We start from the raw sequence: 17,530 nt of genomic DNA, 5'->3' as shown, positions 1-17,530 counted from the left end.
TGTTACAATACCATAGAAAATGAAAGGAGAAATCATAGTATAAATGACAGTGGAATACAGCCAACTTCCCTTCACTAGTAAGCTAGTATTATTAGACTAATAGAAGGTCTCTAGGTTTGAATGGGGAACCCCATACCGTAAATATCAGCTTAGGTGAATCACATCACAGGATCAGCTTTTCTCTGCGCCTGGAAAAGTTCTTCTCCAGAATGTGTGTGTAATGCATGCAAACTGCAATATTAAAGGCTCTCGGCTTTCAGGTATTTGCAGCTGTGTGCGTATTATGGCTAGAGTGGGCCGATCAACCTGAACTCGAAAACATACATTGTTTGGCGGCTCAGAGTGTTTCTGCACACAATGTTCAGAGCAAGGTCGCAGTGCACGTCTAGGGATGTGAACAACAGACAGTTCTCATGTGAAGAAAAGGCAACATGTGAAGAAAAGGCAAGCAAGCAGTTTTCAAATAATATGTCTCTGCAGTGTCGTGTGCAAAAACAGCAAGAAGTGGCAAGATGGCGTTTCTAACATCTGACGCGCTTATGCTAACATAGCAATGTATGTATCTAAAATGCTGCCTCCACTACAGCATGTCAGAACACCACCATCCTTCGTTCTGAAAACCAGAGAGCTGCTTACCATATGCCATAGCTATATGAAACAACTCACTCCCAAGACTACAATAAATGTGTAAGAGAACAAAATACTCAACATCTAACAGTCCAACCCACTCACACATATATACTGCAAAGTATCCAAATGTACTGGCTATCAGTTTGTGGATGGACAACATTCAGCTTCCCCTTTGTTCTCCTCCTTAAGGCATTAAGCATCTTAGGAGATCCCCTGGGACTGTTTGATAATGCAACATTAATGGTACCCTTGAAAGAACTGGTTCATTTCCATTTAATAAGGCGGAGGCTTGTGGTGAATCATACACTGCTGAATAAAGTGGGAGGTTAGCGGAAGAAGTAAATTAAACAAACGTTGATGCAGCAAAAGGATCACTGAACAGACCTTCCAATCCCACTGCAAATGCTAAGAAACGCTAAGGCAGCATGAACAGCCTCGAAATATTAAACATAGCTTGAATGGTTAAATCAAAGTCCGCAACTTTCTTTTGATCTTCTCAGTCTGGGTCTCCGCTTCATGTTTCCCAGATTAAACTTTGCAGACATATTTAGGGAATAAAAGGTATGCACAACCAAAGTATTCACACTTCCCTAGTATCCATATTGACATTGTCTTGTTTGCTTATGATGCAATGCACAATTAAAAAAATATATATATATATATTCACTGAAAAAACCATAGGTGTCGGGGGCATTCTAGTTAGCTGGACATTTCATTTGTACAAAACCATAGAAATTCTCCCGTTATAGTTAGTTCAGCTAACTATAACTCGTGCGCCCGCTGTGCACTGCTGATGACGTCACATATCACATCACTCATGACACCACGGTTTACATCTCAAATGACATCACTGATGACATCATCCAGTGAATGTGTTTTTCTGAAAATGAAATGTTTTATATATGTATACAAGATGTTCGTATTTTTTTTTTTTTGCGAATCGGTACGAGTGTTTGAATGGTTCGGTGGAGGGTATTACTTAGCACATAGATGTATGAATGAGTTACTCAATGTTTGTATGTGTTGAAAACAGCATGTGTGCAGGACTGTTTGAGTGGATGTGTGTGTTGGTGAGTGAATGACTGTCTCAATAGTGTGTTTGAGTAACTACATGTGTTTTAAAATAGTATATATTTGTTTTTGTGTATATAAGTGAGTACGAGAGTGAGGGATTGGAAGAGTTCCTATATAAATTAAGTTTTTTTTATTTTTATATAAGTGTTGATTTAAGAGTAAGTATGTGTAAGTTTCTGTTCAAGTAAGTGTGTGTAACTGTTTATGCAAGTAAATGGATGTATGATACTTTGCATGTGTGACTGTGTGTGAGTTACTTTATGGAGGAGTGTTGGTGTGTAACAGGATCTATAGGTGTATGAGTACATTTGATGAGTGAGTTCATGTATGACTGACTGTATAGGACTGTTAGTGAATGAGTGGATGTGTGTGTAGATCTTGGAATTACTGAATATGTGTGTTGTGAGTAGTATTTGTATGTCTATTGTTTTGAAAATGTTAGTTTCTATTTTTATGTGTATCAAAGGTTATATTAGGGTGAGAGGAGGTCTGCCACACTATCACAAGGATGATGTCATCAGTGATGTCACGAGTGATGTAATATGTGACGTCATCAGCAGTGCATTGCGGGCGCGCGAGATATAGTTAGCTGAAATAACTATAACGGGGGAATTTCTATGGTTTTGTACGAGTGAAATATCCAGCTAACTAGAACGCCCCTGAAACCTATGGTTTTTTCAGTGAATTTCTAAGGTGTTTTAAATGCTAATTCCTAACTGTAACGTGTCTGAAACGTATGGTTTTTTCAGTGAATTTCAAAGGTTTTTTAAATGATAATTTTATATGTAACAATACTTGTATGTATTCTTTGATACTGATTTTCTACAGTTTTTTCAATGTTTATTTTTAAATATTTTTTTATTAAATAAAATTATATATTTTTAATAAAAAAATGGAAAAAATGTTTTTGAAAATATTAAAAGTGAAATATTTTTTACTTATTTTTTTATTTTAATTCATTTATATATATTTTTTTTTTGTTCCAATTTTTTGGGTGGAGAGTTGCGCACCCAGCGCGTTCACACTAGGGTGCCGCGACTCCTAATTTTTCCGTATAAAAAAAAAAAAAATTGCCTCCTACCACTAATTTATATTCTCCCCGGGGACCCATCCCCAGGGGCCTATACACAATGATGGGGACCGTGGGGGGAGCCCCAATGCCCCCACGATCCCGCCGGCTCCCCGCGTCCTTCGGGAGCCGGCATTGCTTTTCCACATGGGGAGCTGCTGACCTGCAGCTCCCAGTGTGGAAAAGCAATGTGGTTTGAATTTTGGAAGAGACGGCAGGTTTCCTGCTCTCTCTTCCAAAATCCAAACCAGAGTTTGCTATGATAGGGCGGGAGCCTTGCGGCTCCCGCCCTGTCACAGCAAACTGCAGTGTCCCGGGGGTGGGCACCCCGGGACACTGCAGGAGCAGGCCCTGGGGGGCGGCGGTCCCCAGGGCCATTAAGGGCTCCAGGAGGGGGGCCGCGTGGGCCCCCCCCCCCCAACATTAGCAAAGCCCTGGGGAGGTGGTGATCCCTGGGGCTTGGGGGTCCGTAACAGACCCCCCATTTGTAATAATTAGAGCCCCCGGGGAGGTGGCGGTCCCCGGAGCGTGTGGGGGGCTCCAGCCTCACCCCACACAGGAATCATTTTTTTTTTTAAAAAAAGCCCAGGGGGGGGGGTTGGCGGTCCCCGGGGGGGCCGTGTGCCCCCCACAAATATATTAATAAAAGCCCCGGGGGGGGTGGTCCCTGAGGCTCGGGAGGGGGCTTGAATGACCCCCCCCCCCAAACGTTAAAAAAACAGCCCCGGGTTGTGCCGGTCCCCGGGGCAGTGTGGGGGCGATTGACGACATTTTTTCTCGGCCCCTGCTTGCCGAATCACCCTGAAACTTTCAAGATAGGCGCGGACCGGAGCGCCCCACGAGTTTTGAAAATTTCACGAAGAATTGTCAATTGGCGCCAAAGTTATTGGAATAGAATGTTGCGATTTTCCTATGGTAACTAGGTCCTAACTATAACTACCTACTGGCGACCGCCAGTAGGTAATATATATATATGTGTGTGTGTGTGTATATATGTGTATGTATCCCATGTTTTCAGTCTCCAAACAATCCGTGTCCACGGAAAACAGAAACCACGCAGATCCAAAGTCAGGCACAATAGTTGTTAATTTATTTTAAAGCCGAGTCTTCACAAATATCTGACGCGTTTCGGGCATCCGCCCTTGCTCACAGACAATCAGTTCAATAAAATGAGCCCATTTTATACAACAAGACTTTCAATTGGCTGCATTTTTTTCACCGTTTTTTTGCACCATGTGACATTTAGAAAGTGAAGACACACTACTCCAACCTCGAAAGTCTGTTTTCCAAACAATACATTTTGGACCACATTGAATATGCTGTGCAATTGAGTAACAGGTTAAAATCCAAACAAACTCAGGATCATTATTTAGTATGAAATACATAAAACTCCATATTCATTGATTCAGTGATATCCAAACTTGATTGACTGTGCAAATTACGCAATAAAGTGCAAATATTCTCGATTAAAATTCAATATATATACAAATAATGTGCAAATTTTGCAATAATGTAAACACAAAAAATTGTGCAAATAATGCAAAAATTGTCAATGATTAAATTTGTTTTTTGGATACAAGTACCAAACCATGGAGATAAAAATACAAAAAATATCTAAGCGCATATAATGCAATTAGCATAATCAAAATGATGATCATATTGTATTGTTAAGCACCCGAGAGTTGAGATATGATAAGATGTTGTAAAGCATTGCAAGTGAATTCACTATTATTAATAGTATGGTCCAAACAGACATGTCTAGGAGTCTATGTCTGATTAATGAAGTGAAAAAATATACATTTATCTATTCCTAAATCATGTAGTTAAACACATTAGGAAAAATAGAATTGTAAGTGTAAAAAGAAAATGGGATCAAAAAAACTGGAAATTCATAATCTATATGCGCGGAAGCAGGCAGGGCAATACACTCCATAGAAATTTAACCTAATACAGTACAGAATGCAAAGTTAAAGAAATACATGTAGATCCTCAGTTGCATTAAGCCCATTAGGGAATCTGCTGTCTAGTTTTAAAATGTATTCAGATTCTAATCTTCTCAGCATTTTATCACGGTCACCCCCTCTCTTGATTTTAGGAACTGAGGCAATAACAAAGTAATTAAGGCATTGTAGATTGTTATTATGACAAGCCTTAAAATGCCTCGCCACCGGATACGCTGCATCATTGTTTACAATGGCACGTAAATGCTGAAGAATCCTAACGTGTACTGGTTGCCGGGTACTCCCGACATATCTAAGATCACAGGTACACGTTAGTACATAGACAGCAAATTCAGTTTTGCATGTAAAAGATCCACGTATATTAAATGGATCTGGGCTGAAAGGTGTGCAATATTGGTTGGTGTTTTTACCAAATTTGCACGCTCTACATGTAGAGCAGCGCTTAAATCCCGGCCGGGATTTCAACCACTCTTCTTGTTTTCTGAGCTCGGGAAACTCATGGCAAACTTGGGTCCTTAAAGAGGGTCCCCTCCTGTATGTAATTGTAGGCCCATCAGATAACCTGGGTTTTAAGACCAAATCAGTTTTTAATATCGGCCATCGTTCTTGAACAATGGACCTGATTTGTCTCGCCTGTTTGCTATAGGCTATGATGAGCCTGGGGGTCTGGCTACTGTTAGTAGAGTCACTGTCAACAGAAGAGTTAGATGTTGTTAAAAATAATGACTCACGGGTTCTAGCTTCCATTTTGAGAACTGCATCCCTCAAAATGGACTCCCTATAGCCTCTTTGCCTGAATCTTTCCAGAGCTTCAGTTGTACATATTTTAAGATCATCCGCTTCACTACAAATCCGTTTGAGCCTCAACAATTCTCCAAACGGAATATTATCGATAACATGTTTAGGATGCGCACTGCTGGCATGGAGAGTGTTATTTCCATCAGTGCTTTTTCGATAAAGTTTAGTGGCCAAATGATTCTGATGTACAAATACTTTAACATCCAAAAAAACAGCTTCACACTTGCTGATAGAAGAGGTGAATCTAAGATTTTGCTGATTGGTATTAAGTTCAGTGACAAAATTTGTCGCACTGGCAACATCACCACACCATAAGATAAAAACATCAATAAATCGCACCCAAAGTGCCACATGTTCTTTGTAAATATCATGGTGTGTTAGTCTGAGGACATGCTCCTCTCACCAGCCTACATGTAAACATGCATAGCTGGGAGAGAAGCATGCCCCCATCGCCACACCACGCTTCTGAATGTAAATGTCATTTCCAAACAGAAAGAAGTTGTTATTAAGACACCAACTGGTAAGTTCCATCAATAATTTGTTGTGGTTGTAACAATTAATCGGCCTTTTGCCCAGGAAAAATTCCAGGGCCTTTAGCCCAGATGCATGGTCAATGCTTGTGTAAAGCGATTCGATATCTAAGGTGATAAATAGCATATCGTCGCTCCAACCAGCATCTTTGATCTTACCAATGAAATCCCCAGTGTCTGATATAAGTGGGAAGACCCTTTACCAAGTCCTGCAGGAAGTAGTCGATATATTCAGTCTCATGTTCCGCTACTCCCGCAATGGCAGAGATAATAGGTCTCCCAGGCACTGGAACAACTTGTTTGTGGACCTTGGGTAAAAGATATAATTTTGGTAGTAAAGGATGCTCAACATGAAGAAACTCAAATTCCTGTTTAGAAATCATGCCTTCTCTTTTCCATCTCATCAAAAGTTTTTTTAGGACTTCTCTAGCTTCATTGAAGTCCTTGATGGTACTTCTAGAGTAGCATGATGGATTGTTGAGCTGATTCATTGCTTCCCTGATGTAGGCGTCCTGCGGCCAGATAACCACGTTACCTCCTTTGTCAGCAGTGGCCACAATAATCCTATAATCATCACTCAATTTTTTGGTTAACAATGTATAGTCCTTTTCATGCTGGCTTTTATATCTTTTTTTGTGCTTGATCCTATGGTGCAGCTTTTTAAGATCATCTACAATTATATCTTGAAAAACATCAATAGAATCCCTAGGCATTACCGGGATAAATTTTGATTTAGGTTTAAACGGACTCAGGTTGGCTCCTAATTGTTCAACCTAATTGTTCAACCGAGGCCATTCTAAGCTCCTCCTGAGTGGAAGACATTTCAAGATTAATCGTATCATTTGTCGCCAGTTGATGCATTGTCAAAAAGGTTTTGGTGTCTCTCGCATGCAAATTCAAGGGGTTCTTTGCAACAGCAGTGTCAATGGTTGGATTAATTTCATTTTCATTTTGACCCTCCTTGACACAAAAGAACTTTTTTAATTTAAGTTTTCTGATGTAAAGATAGATATCAACTCTTGTTCTTGTATAGTTGAAGTCTGAAACCGGACAGTATGTTAATCCAAGACTTAGTAGTTGTTTCTCGGCTTCAGAAAGGGTGACTGTGGATAAATTAATAATTTCATTGTTTGTTAATGCTTTTTTCGCCAATATTGCTTTTTTTGTTTTTTGGGCGACTTTATGTTTTTTCCGACGTTCACTCCTCCTTTTATTACATCTTGCTCTTTTTGCTGTTGAGTCCTCGGTGGTGGTTTGGTTCGTGGTCGAAGTGTTTGGAGCCTGTCCGACACTAAAAAATCCACCTCTTCCCCTAAGTCTAAAACAATAGCATTCGGGTCCCATGTGCTGCAGCCTTCCTCATCCGACGAAGGTCCGCTTGTTAAAGATTCATATATGTATGTATGTGTACGTGTGTATGTATGTGTGTATATATATATATATATATATATATATATATGTGTGTATGTATGTTTTTACAAGTAAAGTTCACAGAAGCTGGAATAAAAAAAAGCTTCTTGAAATAAGGCCCACCTCCTACTGATCTGGCCAGGAGTGCAGGAGTTAGTCCTTTTAAAGGGCACAAGTCCCAACTTTGAGAAAAAATAACGTATGCACTTAACAATGTCGAGGGCAGAAAAACAAAGTAGGGTCAAAGTAAAAGGACCTTCACCTCTGCGGCGTCGTTTGGGGTAAACTCATTGGGTGCCAACGCAAGGAATAACACCAGCAGCAGAAGTCCAGTCTCAGTAGATATGGCTCACACCTGTATTTTCTTCCTGTGTGTGAAATATTAAGAAATCTTGGCCACTGGGGTGAGGCTTATGTTAAAGGAGACATGAAACATTTCAGTTGTGCTTCTGCTTCAAACAGAAGGTGTCGGCACATCCCGTCAGTAACAATGGTGGCGGGACACCGTTTTCTTCCTACGGAATTCGGAGCACAAATTTAAATCCGTTTGCTGAGGAATGTGACTTTCAGTGATCTGACATTTGTTTTGATCACAGAATGACTTCTTTAGTTTTCAAAATGATTTAATTAATGGTCGCTAGGTGGCGATAACAGATAGGAATAGCTGTTCCCTCTGTTTCCCAGAAAACACACCTCCGTAAACAATTGAGAAAATATCCGTGTTATGCATTCCTATTGTGAAATTGGGGGGCTTGTTTATGAGGAAGAGCTATGCTGTTTTTACTTAAATTTGAACCATATTCTGCATGATAGACAAGTTAGATCATAGATGTGGAAGAATTAAACCTGCCACTATAGCATTGGCTATCGGATATGTGCAAAGAGTATGCAAACCTCCAGCGGTGATACCCTAGTATCGCGACTGGTGGCTTGTACAATTCTATCACATTTACTACTTCATTGTAAAGAATCCAATGAAAAATGTAGTGTCTCGTCAAAAACCAAATGGGTGTACATGTCCGAATGGGGGTGTATCTCGACTGGCTCACATGAACACAAGTTAAAAAAAAAAAAAAAAAAGTGGTGCGCGCGACAGCGAGATATTTGTTTTGAATTATCGCGCACACGTCTGGGCACGATAATTCAAAACAGATGGTGCCTGTGCGGGTAACCGCAAGCAGTAGGCCACACATGCACGTGGTTAGCTTTTTGAAGCCCCCTTACAATAAGTATTGCGGAGCAGCGCATGCTTGCTGCTAGGCGAGACCTAAAAACAAAGGGTACAGTGCTTTCATGCGAGTTTAGACAATATTTTGTGAGGTGGTTTAAGGATTTGTTTGTACACACTTAACTTGCTTTTCACAGCGCAAGATATTTTCGATTAGATTACAGGACTTTGCAAAGCATATGTATTTATGGCTGTCACAAGGCAAACACAAGGTTACAGATTAACTTGCCATAGGTGTGATACTGAAGGCAAGTGTTTTCTTATAGTTTAGCTTTGTGGCCAAGCTCGTGAGTCGCTAGGATACAAGTGGACCGTTCCACACGTCATAAGCATGGAAGACCTTTGTAGACGTTTCTGTGGCTTTTCGTAATAAAAATCTGTTTGAAGAAATCTTGTTTTTCTCTATTGAAAACAAACGAGTGGTGGATTACATGGAGAGACTCTGGGAAGCTAGTTACTACAGAGAGAAAACGGCCTATATAGTTCGTGGTTTGTTTCCACTTGCATTTGTTTGGGGAAGAAGAGTGCATGAAAAAAGTGTTTTTTCCATAGGCAATGACAATCTGACACTTATTTCAGGTATCATGAGAGCGTTTTTAAAAATGTTAACGTATGTAGGTGTTTTCCCTTACTGTTTGACCCTTTGGAAAGTTAACAGATTATTCAAGAAATATGGGTGAAGGACCTTGTCGCTCACTGTGGCTTTCGAGTCGAGATAGCTGTTCATTGGGTTTATTTTGTTTTATTTGGGTTGCAGGGTCTGCCGGTCAAAACAAACAGCACACAATAACCAAGAACACAGCTAAGCTCGACCGTGAGACTGAAGAGCTCCATCACGAAAGAGTTCCTTTAGAGGTGGGCAAAGTAATCCAGCAAGGGCGACAGAACAGTGGATTAACTCAGAAGGACTTGGCCACAGTAAGTCTGGGATCTGCTTTTGGAATTTGATATGCTCAAATTAAATGATTTTTTGCTCTCTTTGGCATTGTTGCGTTTTTATGTCCAGCGACAACAACTTTCCATCAAAATTAAGTGCATCATTTTATTTGTAAGGATCAGTTTCAAGCCAGTAGGAACAATGATTTACAGAAATTTGTCCAAGCAAAATGGTCTCTGCGGCATGTCCCTTTTTTAGAACATTCAGTCTAAAATTCACTGTCCCCATTACACTCAGAAGTAATGAACATTTTCTTCGCATTCTTGAAACATCTTAGTCTTGTATGACACTTTCAATTGTGACCTGTTTTTTTTATCAGCTGCTCCGAGGTAATGCAGGACATAAGTCATTGACATCTCCGCAGAACTCTGGAGTATTTGTGATGCAGAAAGGAGTTGCAGGGGTTGGAGTGGATATTGGAAAATCGTAGTGCTAAATCAAAGGAATGCTGTTACATTTAAGCATTATTGCAAAGCTGTGGAAAAGACATGTTTAAAAGGTTACAAACTCCCATTTAAAACGGCGAGCTGGATTACAGGCTGCCTCTCGTTCGTTTCAAAGTTGGAGGTTTGGAAGGGGCTAATCACAGGTTTTTATTTTATCTACTTATTTGCCATCAGTGAAAGGCGTTTATGGGGCTGAAATAATGTGCTTAAAATATCTTTTATTTTTTAAGAAAATAAATGAGAAGCCACAAGTTATTGCGGACTACGAATGCGGAAAAGCTATTCCCAGCAATCAAGTGATGGGCAAGATCGAGCGAGCCCTTGGTGAGTAAATCTTGGGTGAGGTGTTGGTTGAAGGATGGGTTTTTGAGCTTGATGTTTTCAGGATCATGTCTTACATTTCCTCGTATTACAGAAATGATCCATAATTTTTGTTGCTTGAATATTGTATTTACAGTAATGCTTCGCCCCTAATAATTAGTAGTCCAATCATTGTAGAAACACTGGCAATCTTTTGTTGTAGATAAGTAATTCTTCATATACTATTGTTGCTTTGTATCTTACGTAGGGCCCACTCAGTCTGTAGTAACTTTTAAAAGACTTTCTGATGGCAGGGTGTATCCGCTCAGTGGGCAAAATCAAAGGTACTAATCCGAACTCATTGCATTTGGGGCTGTTGCTAGGGAGTTGTAGCTTTATAATGCAAGGTATGTATCATATAAGGATGAATCTTCTCTACCAACCGCCTCAGTTGTCTAATGAGTAATTACATTGTGTCTTAAGCCTTGTTTGTCGGGGCTTTGATGGAAAAGTGTTGATTTCGACTTTAGGACTAGCCTGTCTAAAATGGTTTTATTAATAGTGTGTGAATCTGCAATCTCTCCACATTTGTTGCAATCCTGCAAGAGCTGTGTTTAAAAAATACATGGCTATATGGATTCTAATGGCAGGTGTGGATCTTTAGGCTTATGCAGTTACCTGTTCCCATCCTTTTGCAGCAGAAGCATTCCTTGGTATACAGCTGTGTTTGCTCATGTATTGTAATGCTGTCTGTCTTTATGACAAACTCTGTAGAGGAAATTCTAGAAGCATCTTGGGAGCATGAGCTGTCAATTTTTGGAGAAGTTCAAAATCTGACAATATTTTGTTAGTATATCCTAAATCGCAGATTACAACTACAACCAGAATAAAGTGACCCCCCCTAGGTGTAAAATAAAATAAAGCTTTTTCCTTGCATCATTCTACTCCAACATTTGAGTGGCCTTATTGACCAAACTGTTAATCAATTCTCTATTGCTCTGTCAATCGCTAGACAGAGACTTTTCAGGTCCTTGTTAGTAGTTATAAATTGAATGGGAGAAGAGGCAGGCTTTTCCTTTTTTTTTTTTTTTTTATACTTCAGGTCCAAGTAGTTTTAGGACCCTGAATTTAGCCACCTGAGGCTTAATTTATTTTTCAATAAGAAAATCAATGTTTGAATAGAAATCCGAACTGCTTCCACATCCCCTTCTAAACTCCACACAAAAACTTAGTCCTCTTACTCTTTTGTAATGACATTAGCAGTCTTTTGTTCATGATGGCTGAGAGAACCCGTGCAATATAAAACTAGCATTAGCAAGCCAATAGGTCTCACCTATACAAGAGCTATTTGCTTTGGCAATGTGTTTTTGCCATGCTGTACACCAGTATGTCTGCTGTTAAGCATGCCTAAAAGTTAGTGATGTATACTGGATTTGTTGGAGTACAGTGTTGTGGAGTGGGGGAGTAGAGTTCAGTGGCAGAGAGTGCCGTATAGTGCAGTGTCGTGGAGTGGTGTATAGTAGATTAGGGTGTAGTGGGGAGGATTGGATTGGGGTAGAGTGGGGAGGATTGGATTGGGATAGAGTGGGGAGGATTGGATTGGGGTAGAGTGGGAAGGATTGGATTGGGGTACAGTGGGAAGGATTGGGGCGCATTGGAATGGAGCGGAGTGGATTTGTAGCAGATTTGGGCGTGGTGGATAGGAGCGGACAAATGGGCAGACTGTTTTGGATTGGCGTGGGGCGGGTTGGGAGGATTCGATTGGCGTGGGGTGAATTGGATAGGATTGGTCTGTGGTGAATTGGATAGGATTGGTCTGTTGTGAATTGGAGTGGGGCGGATTGAGGTGTACTGCACGATTGTGTTAAACCATCATTTAAAAAAATACACATAAACAATGTCACTTTGCAATAAGAGAATCCTCATCTTTTGAGAACAGCTCCCAAGAGCAAAAAGAAAACATGAGAGCAAAGTAAGAAAAGAAGCCATGGCAAAATAAATAAAGTTAACTATAGAAAATAAATATTTGTACTTTTGTTTTTCCGGCTGGGTAAGTTTTTTTTTTTTTTTTTTTTTTTTTTTTGTTTCCCCCCCCCCAGTCAAACACCTTTAGTGCCCTGCAAACAAAAAGTTAAACTGAACCAAATAGTACCTCAATCACGTCAGGAGCAGCGGGCGGGCACTAATTAAGTTGAATCAATCAGTGCTTGGTCCCTGCTCCACAGAGAGCAACAGAAATGTTAGACCTTCCTTGACTAATTGCGAGGCTGTAAAGAAGAGTTGCCAGCAAGCCATCAAATGGTAAGCAACGGGCAGACTCCAAGCCCTTTTTGTAAACAACAGTGTCTCGCAAGCAAGACTCATGCTCTAGCTCATGCTTTTGCAGACTTGACCCTAAAAAAGTATGTTCGATGACATAACATCAAGCCTTTTACATTTCACTTCAGACGTGCTTTTAACTGTACGGGCAATGTGTTTAATCTATATCTAGAGACTCGTGCATCTTTCTGCAAAGGCTACAGGAGCACTCCTGTCAATGTTATACGTTTTTCAATAGTAAGATCCTGTGTTTGAGTGGGCTGCTGCAGTGAAGATAAGCAATTTCAAAATTGGTATTGGAGTCTGTCCTCTATCATGAGTCTTTGCTGGAGGATAAGATACTTGGTGTGAATCAATCACCACGAAGTGCCAAAATAAATGGCCTTTTTTTTAGCCTTTTGTCTCTATTCCCACTCTGCCACGTTGAAATATTAAACGGGCTATTTTCTTGTTGTACAATTTCAGTCTGAATGTACCTTAATGTACAGTTGGGTTTCCTACAATGTATGCAAGTATGCAGTTTGCAATATTGCACCGTCAGGCGATCAGCTGCGATCCTGTAAAGAAAACACTACATTTTGTGTATAGAGTTCTGGCAGTCTGTAGAGAGCCTAGGAGGTTTTTGCCTGGGAAAAGCATGTAAATATTCTGGTTGGTAAAAACTGAGTAGCAAAATCCTACTACTCATTTTGTTCGTATTGCTGTAGATATTTTCAGTTTACTCTGCTCTTATTCTATGATGACAGGATTGCAGAATTGTGTGGAATTTTATTAACTGCCACTCTCGCCCTTTCTTGTCATTATCTAGGCATTAAACTTCGTGGGAAGGATATTGGAAAACCCCTCGATCCGCCACATCCAAAAAAATGAAAACAAAGCCTCGAAGTCAGTTAATCCAGCTGATCTCGAAGTCTGGTTGTTAAACTCCCAGGCTCACCCTCCTCCCTTTTCACACCACTTGCAGAGTATGTGAGGCATTGCCCGCTTTGGTTGAAGGTGGTGGAATAAAATCCCCGCAAGTCTTTATACCTATTGTAAAAAAAAAAAAAATTATGAAAGCAAATGTACAGAGATTGTTCTTCTCCCATTCTTACTTTGTTTTTCTAGAGGGGCTATGCTAAATTAAAGTGTGGTTTAATTTTCACAGATGCAACATGCAAGTACCGTGGCAGTTTTGAGGGTGTGGGCAACTTTTTTAATTTAATTATTCTGAGAATGTGGTTTACAATCAAAGTTGGGACACTGATGCATATTCAGTTTCTTGAAATGTCTTTCACTGATATTCGCCTAAACTGCCACAGCTCTTCCCTGTTATGTATTCATTCTAGAATAAAGTTGTCGATCTTCACTTTCACATTCTGATGATTTCATTATTTATGAGAATTTTCATATAAGCTGGTTATGGAGTGAGATTGTTTGAAGATAAAGGCTTCTTAATCGGCCACTTAAACCTCCTAATTTTTCTTGCAGCAAGATGGAACTTAAATATTTGAGATTGCATAATCCCCATTACCCCACCACTGCTCTGAATTTAAGACCCAGACTCCCACCGCCTCCATTCACCCGCTACCGTACTCTATTCTGTCCTGCGCTAATCCATCCTGCAGTTGCAATCAGCTGTTGGTTGGTAAAAGGACAAAGGTGTTCAAGTTAACCTTCTGAACAATTGTTTTTACACTAATACTACGTTTATTGGTTTCAGTGCACTCCTCTCCCTTTTCTATGCCTATATGTTAATACTAGGAAGGCCAACTGAAAATTAGTTTTAAGCATTGTACTTTCTTGTACAAACTTATCTATTTAATAGGAATACCCTGGTAGATTAGTGCCAGAGTTTAAAGCGCAAAAGCATTTAATGCAGACCATGGCAGTCCTGCTGTTATAATTGTAGCTGTCTGCAAGGCAAGTTGTTTCTATTGCGCAGAGAGTTGTAGGCCATGGATCAGACACTGTCTGTCATTAACCTTTTAGTGTCCGCTCCCTCTAGCCATTGCTTTGAGACTTTGTCAGTCACATTCTTGATCAGCTCGGGGCATATTGGTGTATAATTCCGCCTCCAAGGAAATGTTTCGTTTCCAACGTGTTGTATTGTAATATTTATATAGTTCTTACTACTCCTTTGGGAGGTGCTAAAGCGCTTGCCTACATGGGTAGCATGCTACACTGTGGTAGGAAGGATTTTGTCTTGGTTTTGATCTTATGTGGGAATTGATTCCATTTTGTCTGTGACCACTCTTAAGTGCGGTAATCATGTTGAGGAGCGGTGTGATGGATGTAGTGCCAGATGTAGGTACATAGTTTTCAGTAAGCAGGCTTTGACCAGCTCTGCACGTCCCTTTTATGATATTTCTTATGATCATAGTCCACTTAGCTGGTTACTGCTCTAAGTATTACATTCTTTTACTTTTTTAATTTAACGTTTATGATCCTGAACAGGCATAAGTTGGAGGGACAGATTGTAGGGAGTCCTGCTGGATGGTCTTTGTTATTAGAATTATATACATATAATTGTTGTTGTGAGAAGTCAAGAAGTGGTCATAGTATACAGCCAAGTGGGACCTGCAGTGGTGGACTAAATTGTAGTTCTCCATTGGTCATTGGTATGTGGCAGATTTCTTCAGTTCTTCTGTGACTGTTCAGTAGGTGATGGTTTGTTTATTGATTTGGACTGGTACAGCACTGGGTAATGGACATGATCCATATGTGTTCTGTCTTATGTGAGAGGAAGAGGGTCAAGCAATATAAGGGAATTATTATGCACCTTGTTTGAACTGCAATTGTCAGTCCGACCCCTAAGCATTATAGTATTAGTGTGGACCAGCAGGGTTCTAAATGCATTGACATTTCTATTAAATACCCAGGATCGACATAATTCAGCTGTTCACGACTTGCCTGGATATAGAAAGTTGTGTGCTGGTTGGGCTATTTCTTCTATGTAGTTTTTGATTCTGCGTTGAGGAATGATTATTGGTCCAGGTTCTATCCCACGGTTGTGGGATGTAGTTAACTTGAAAGTAGCCATGCTTTCTCCCCTCTTTAGCAGTGTAAATTCTTCAGAGTTCTTTGAAACGTGGCTGGTAAGAAATTCCAGAGTTTGACGTCTTGTACCAAGAGAGCTGTACCCGCAGCAGCGTTTTTTATTAATTCTATAGGGCATATGATGAAACTGGATGCACCAAGTTATATCGACTGTTGTCACAGTCAAACTTGGATTTTGCAAGATTAAGAATAGCTTGTAATTTTTGTTGGTATTTAATGTATGGGAAGATGAGTTGCAGTGTTTTCATTGTGTAGAATGCTTTTTGCGGCCTTTAGGGGATATCAAGGATAGTTCTGAATCTGTTAACCCATAGGTTTCTGTCTTTATGATGTCATGGGAGGGTCCTCAATTTCCTTGGGCTATATTGCAGTAGGTTGATATTTTTGCTATTGTCTGCGGGTTTTCTCTATAGTCCACGAGATTTCTCTTCGGTGTGATGTGCTTTAGGCCGTTAATCATCAACTATGTATTTATTGCACAAAGACGTTCTAGTTTTAATTTGTAGAGGTCTTCTGTGTCAATCATCTTTTGAATGATTTGCATATCATGTGCATAGTTGTGGCTTGTGAGGTTGAATTATCTAATATGGAATCCTCCTGGATGCCAAAATGTCTGGTGTAAGCAGCTTGCGTAAAAGGTGGTGGGTATGCCACACTTTATCTCTCGGGTAAGAAGAAATTCACAGTTTAGCGTTCTAACACATTCCGAGATGATGGTGTCTTTGTTGTTGCGTATGTTGATGGTGTGCAGTGCTAAATGCTTCTGGTAGTTACAGAAGTAATAGGGTGGCCATTCTGTTCTTTTCCAGTTTGACTTTTAGGTAATTCCAAATTGATATGATTGTTGATTCTGTGCCTCTGCCTTCTTTGAATCTAGATTGTTGGTCTAACAGCAAGTCCTTTTCCACTGTGAACTTGAAAGCTAAGCAGTTGTTCTTAATACTCATCCTAGGAACTGGGCTTTTGGTGTGCAGTTTGAGTCAGATGGATCAAGGTTTTTCTTTTTTGAGTGGTCTAATGTAAATTTTGGTGGGAAAAAACCTAGTTCCAAGAAGTTGAGTAAGTTTGTTGCTACCTCCCCTGCATAGGTTGTGTGAAGGCGATTTTGAAGACTTTTGGGGGTGTTAGGTCTGAAGGTTATCCTGATATGTTTGCAATTATAATGTTGCCTAAATCTATCTTCATAGAGTGTGTGTTGTAGATATACATGCTTAGCATCCTCCTGCCGTCTAGTGTTGGATGTTTGCAACTTGTTTTTCTTTGAAAAAGTATTGAGTCATGAGGTATAGTGACTCCTCCTTTAGTACGCAATGGGCATAAACGCCATTGGTGGTCTGGATCTGAGTTGATGGGGGTCCATGTTTGCACGTACAGTGCAGTTTTTAGGGCCTTTTTTTTAACTTCTTTTCGACCCAAGTAGCATCAGAAAACACTGACAACAAACGACCTAGTTCACTGCAAATCACCAGATCAGACTTATAAAGCCTTCAATGCCCACCATTTAGGGACTCGTGCCCTCTTCGTGGTTTTTGGCTCCTTCCCTCAATCCTCTAATTTAAAAATGCACCAGAAGTGAAGAAATAAATGCCTTTCTAATATTGTCCACAGTGCCACCCCAAATACCCTTTGTCCAATTACCACCAGGTCTGCAATCTGTCTGTTCCCCGAACGCAATAACCACCTATTCAGCCTGCTTTACCTTCTGGTCCAAAAAGACCGTTCACAAGCGTGAGAGCATGTAGGCTCTTTGGAGAATGCATCACCAAGATCCATACACCCCCGAAATCTC

General features: G+C 40.3%; 1 protein-coding gene across 1 annotated transcript in view; it reads left to right on the top strand.

Moving 5' to 3' along the window:
* Positions 1 to 14,050, top strand: part of EDF1 (endothelial differentiation related factor 1) — a 37,229-nt gene extending 23,179 nt beyond the window's left edge. The window contains exons 3-5 of the mRNA XM_085611044.1: positions 9,458 to 9,618; positions 10,314 to 10,407; positions 13,511 to 14,050. Of these exons, the coding sequence (XP_085467170.1) occupies positions 9,458 to 9,618; positions 10,314 to 10,407; positions 13,511 to 13,572 (317 nt within the window). The 3' untranslated portion in view covers positions 13,573 to 14,050. The remainder of the gene's footprint in view (positions 1 to 9,457; positions 9,619 to 10,313; positions 10,408 to 13,510) is intronic.
* Positions 14,051 to 17,530: the final 3,480 nt, after the last annotated feature.

Source organism: Triturus cristatus, chromosome 1_2, assembly GCF_964204655.1.
Source record: "Triturus cristatus chromosome 1_2, aTriCri1.1, whole genome shotgun sequence".
NCBI lineage: Eukaryota > Metazoa > Chordata > Amphibia > Caudata > Salamandridae > Triturus > Triturus cristatus.
This window is presented reverse-complemented; position numbering and strand designations above follow the sequence as displayed.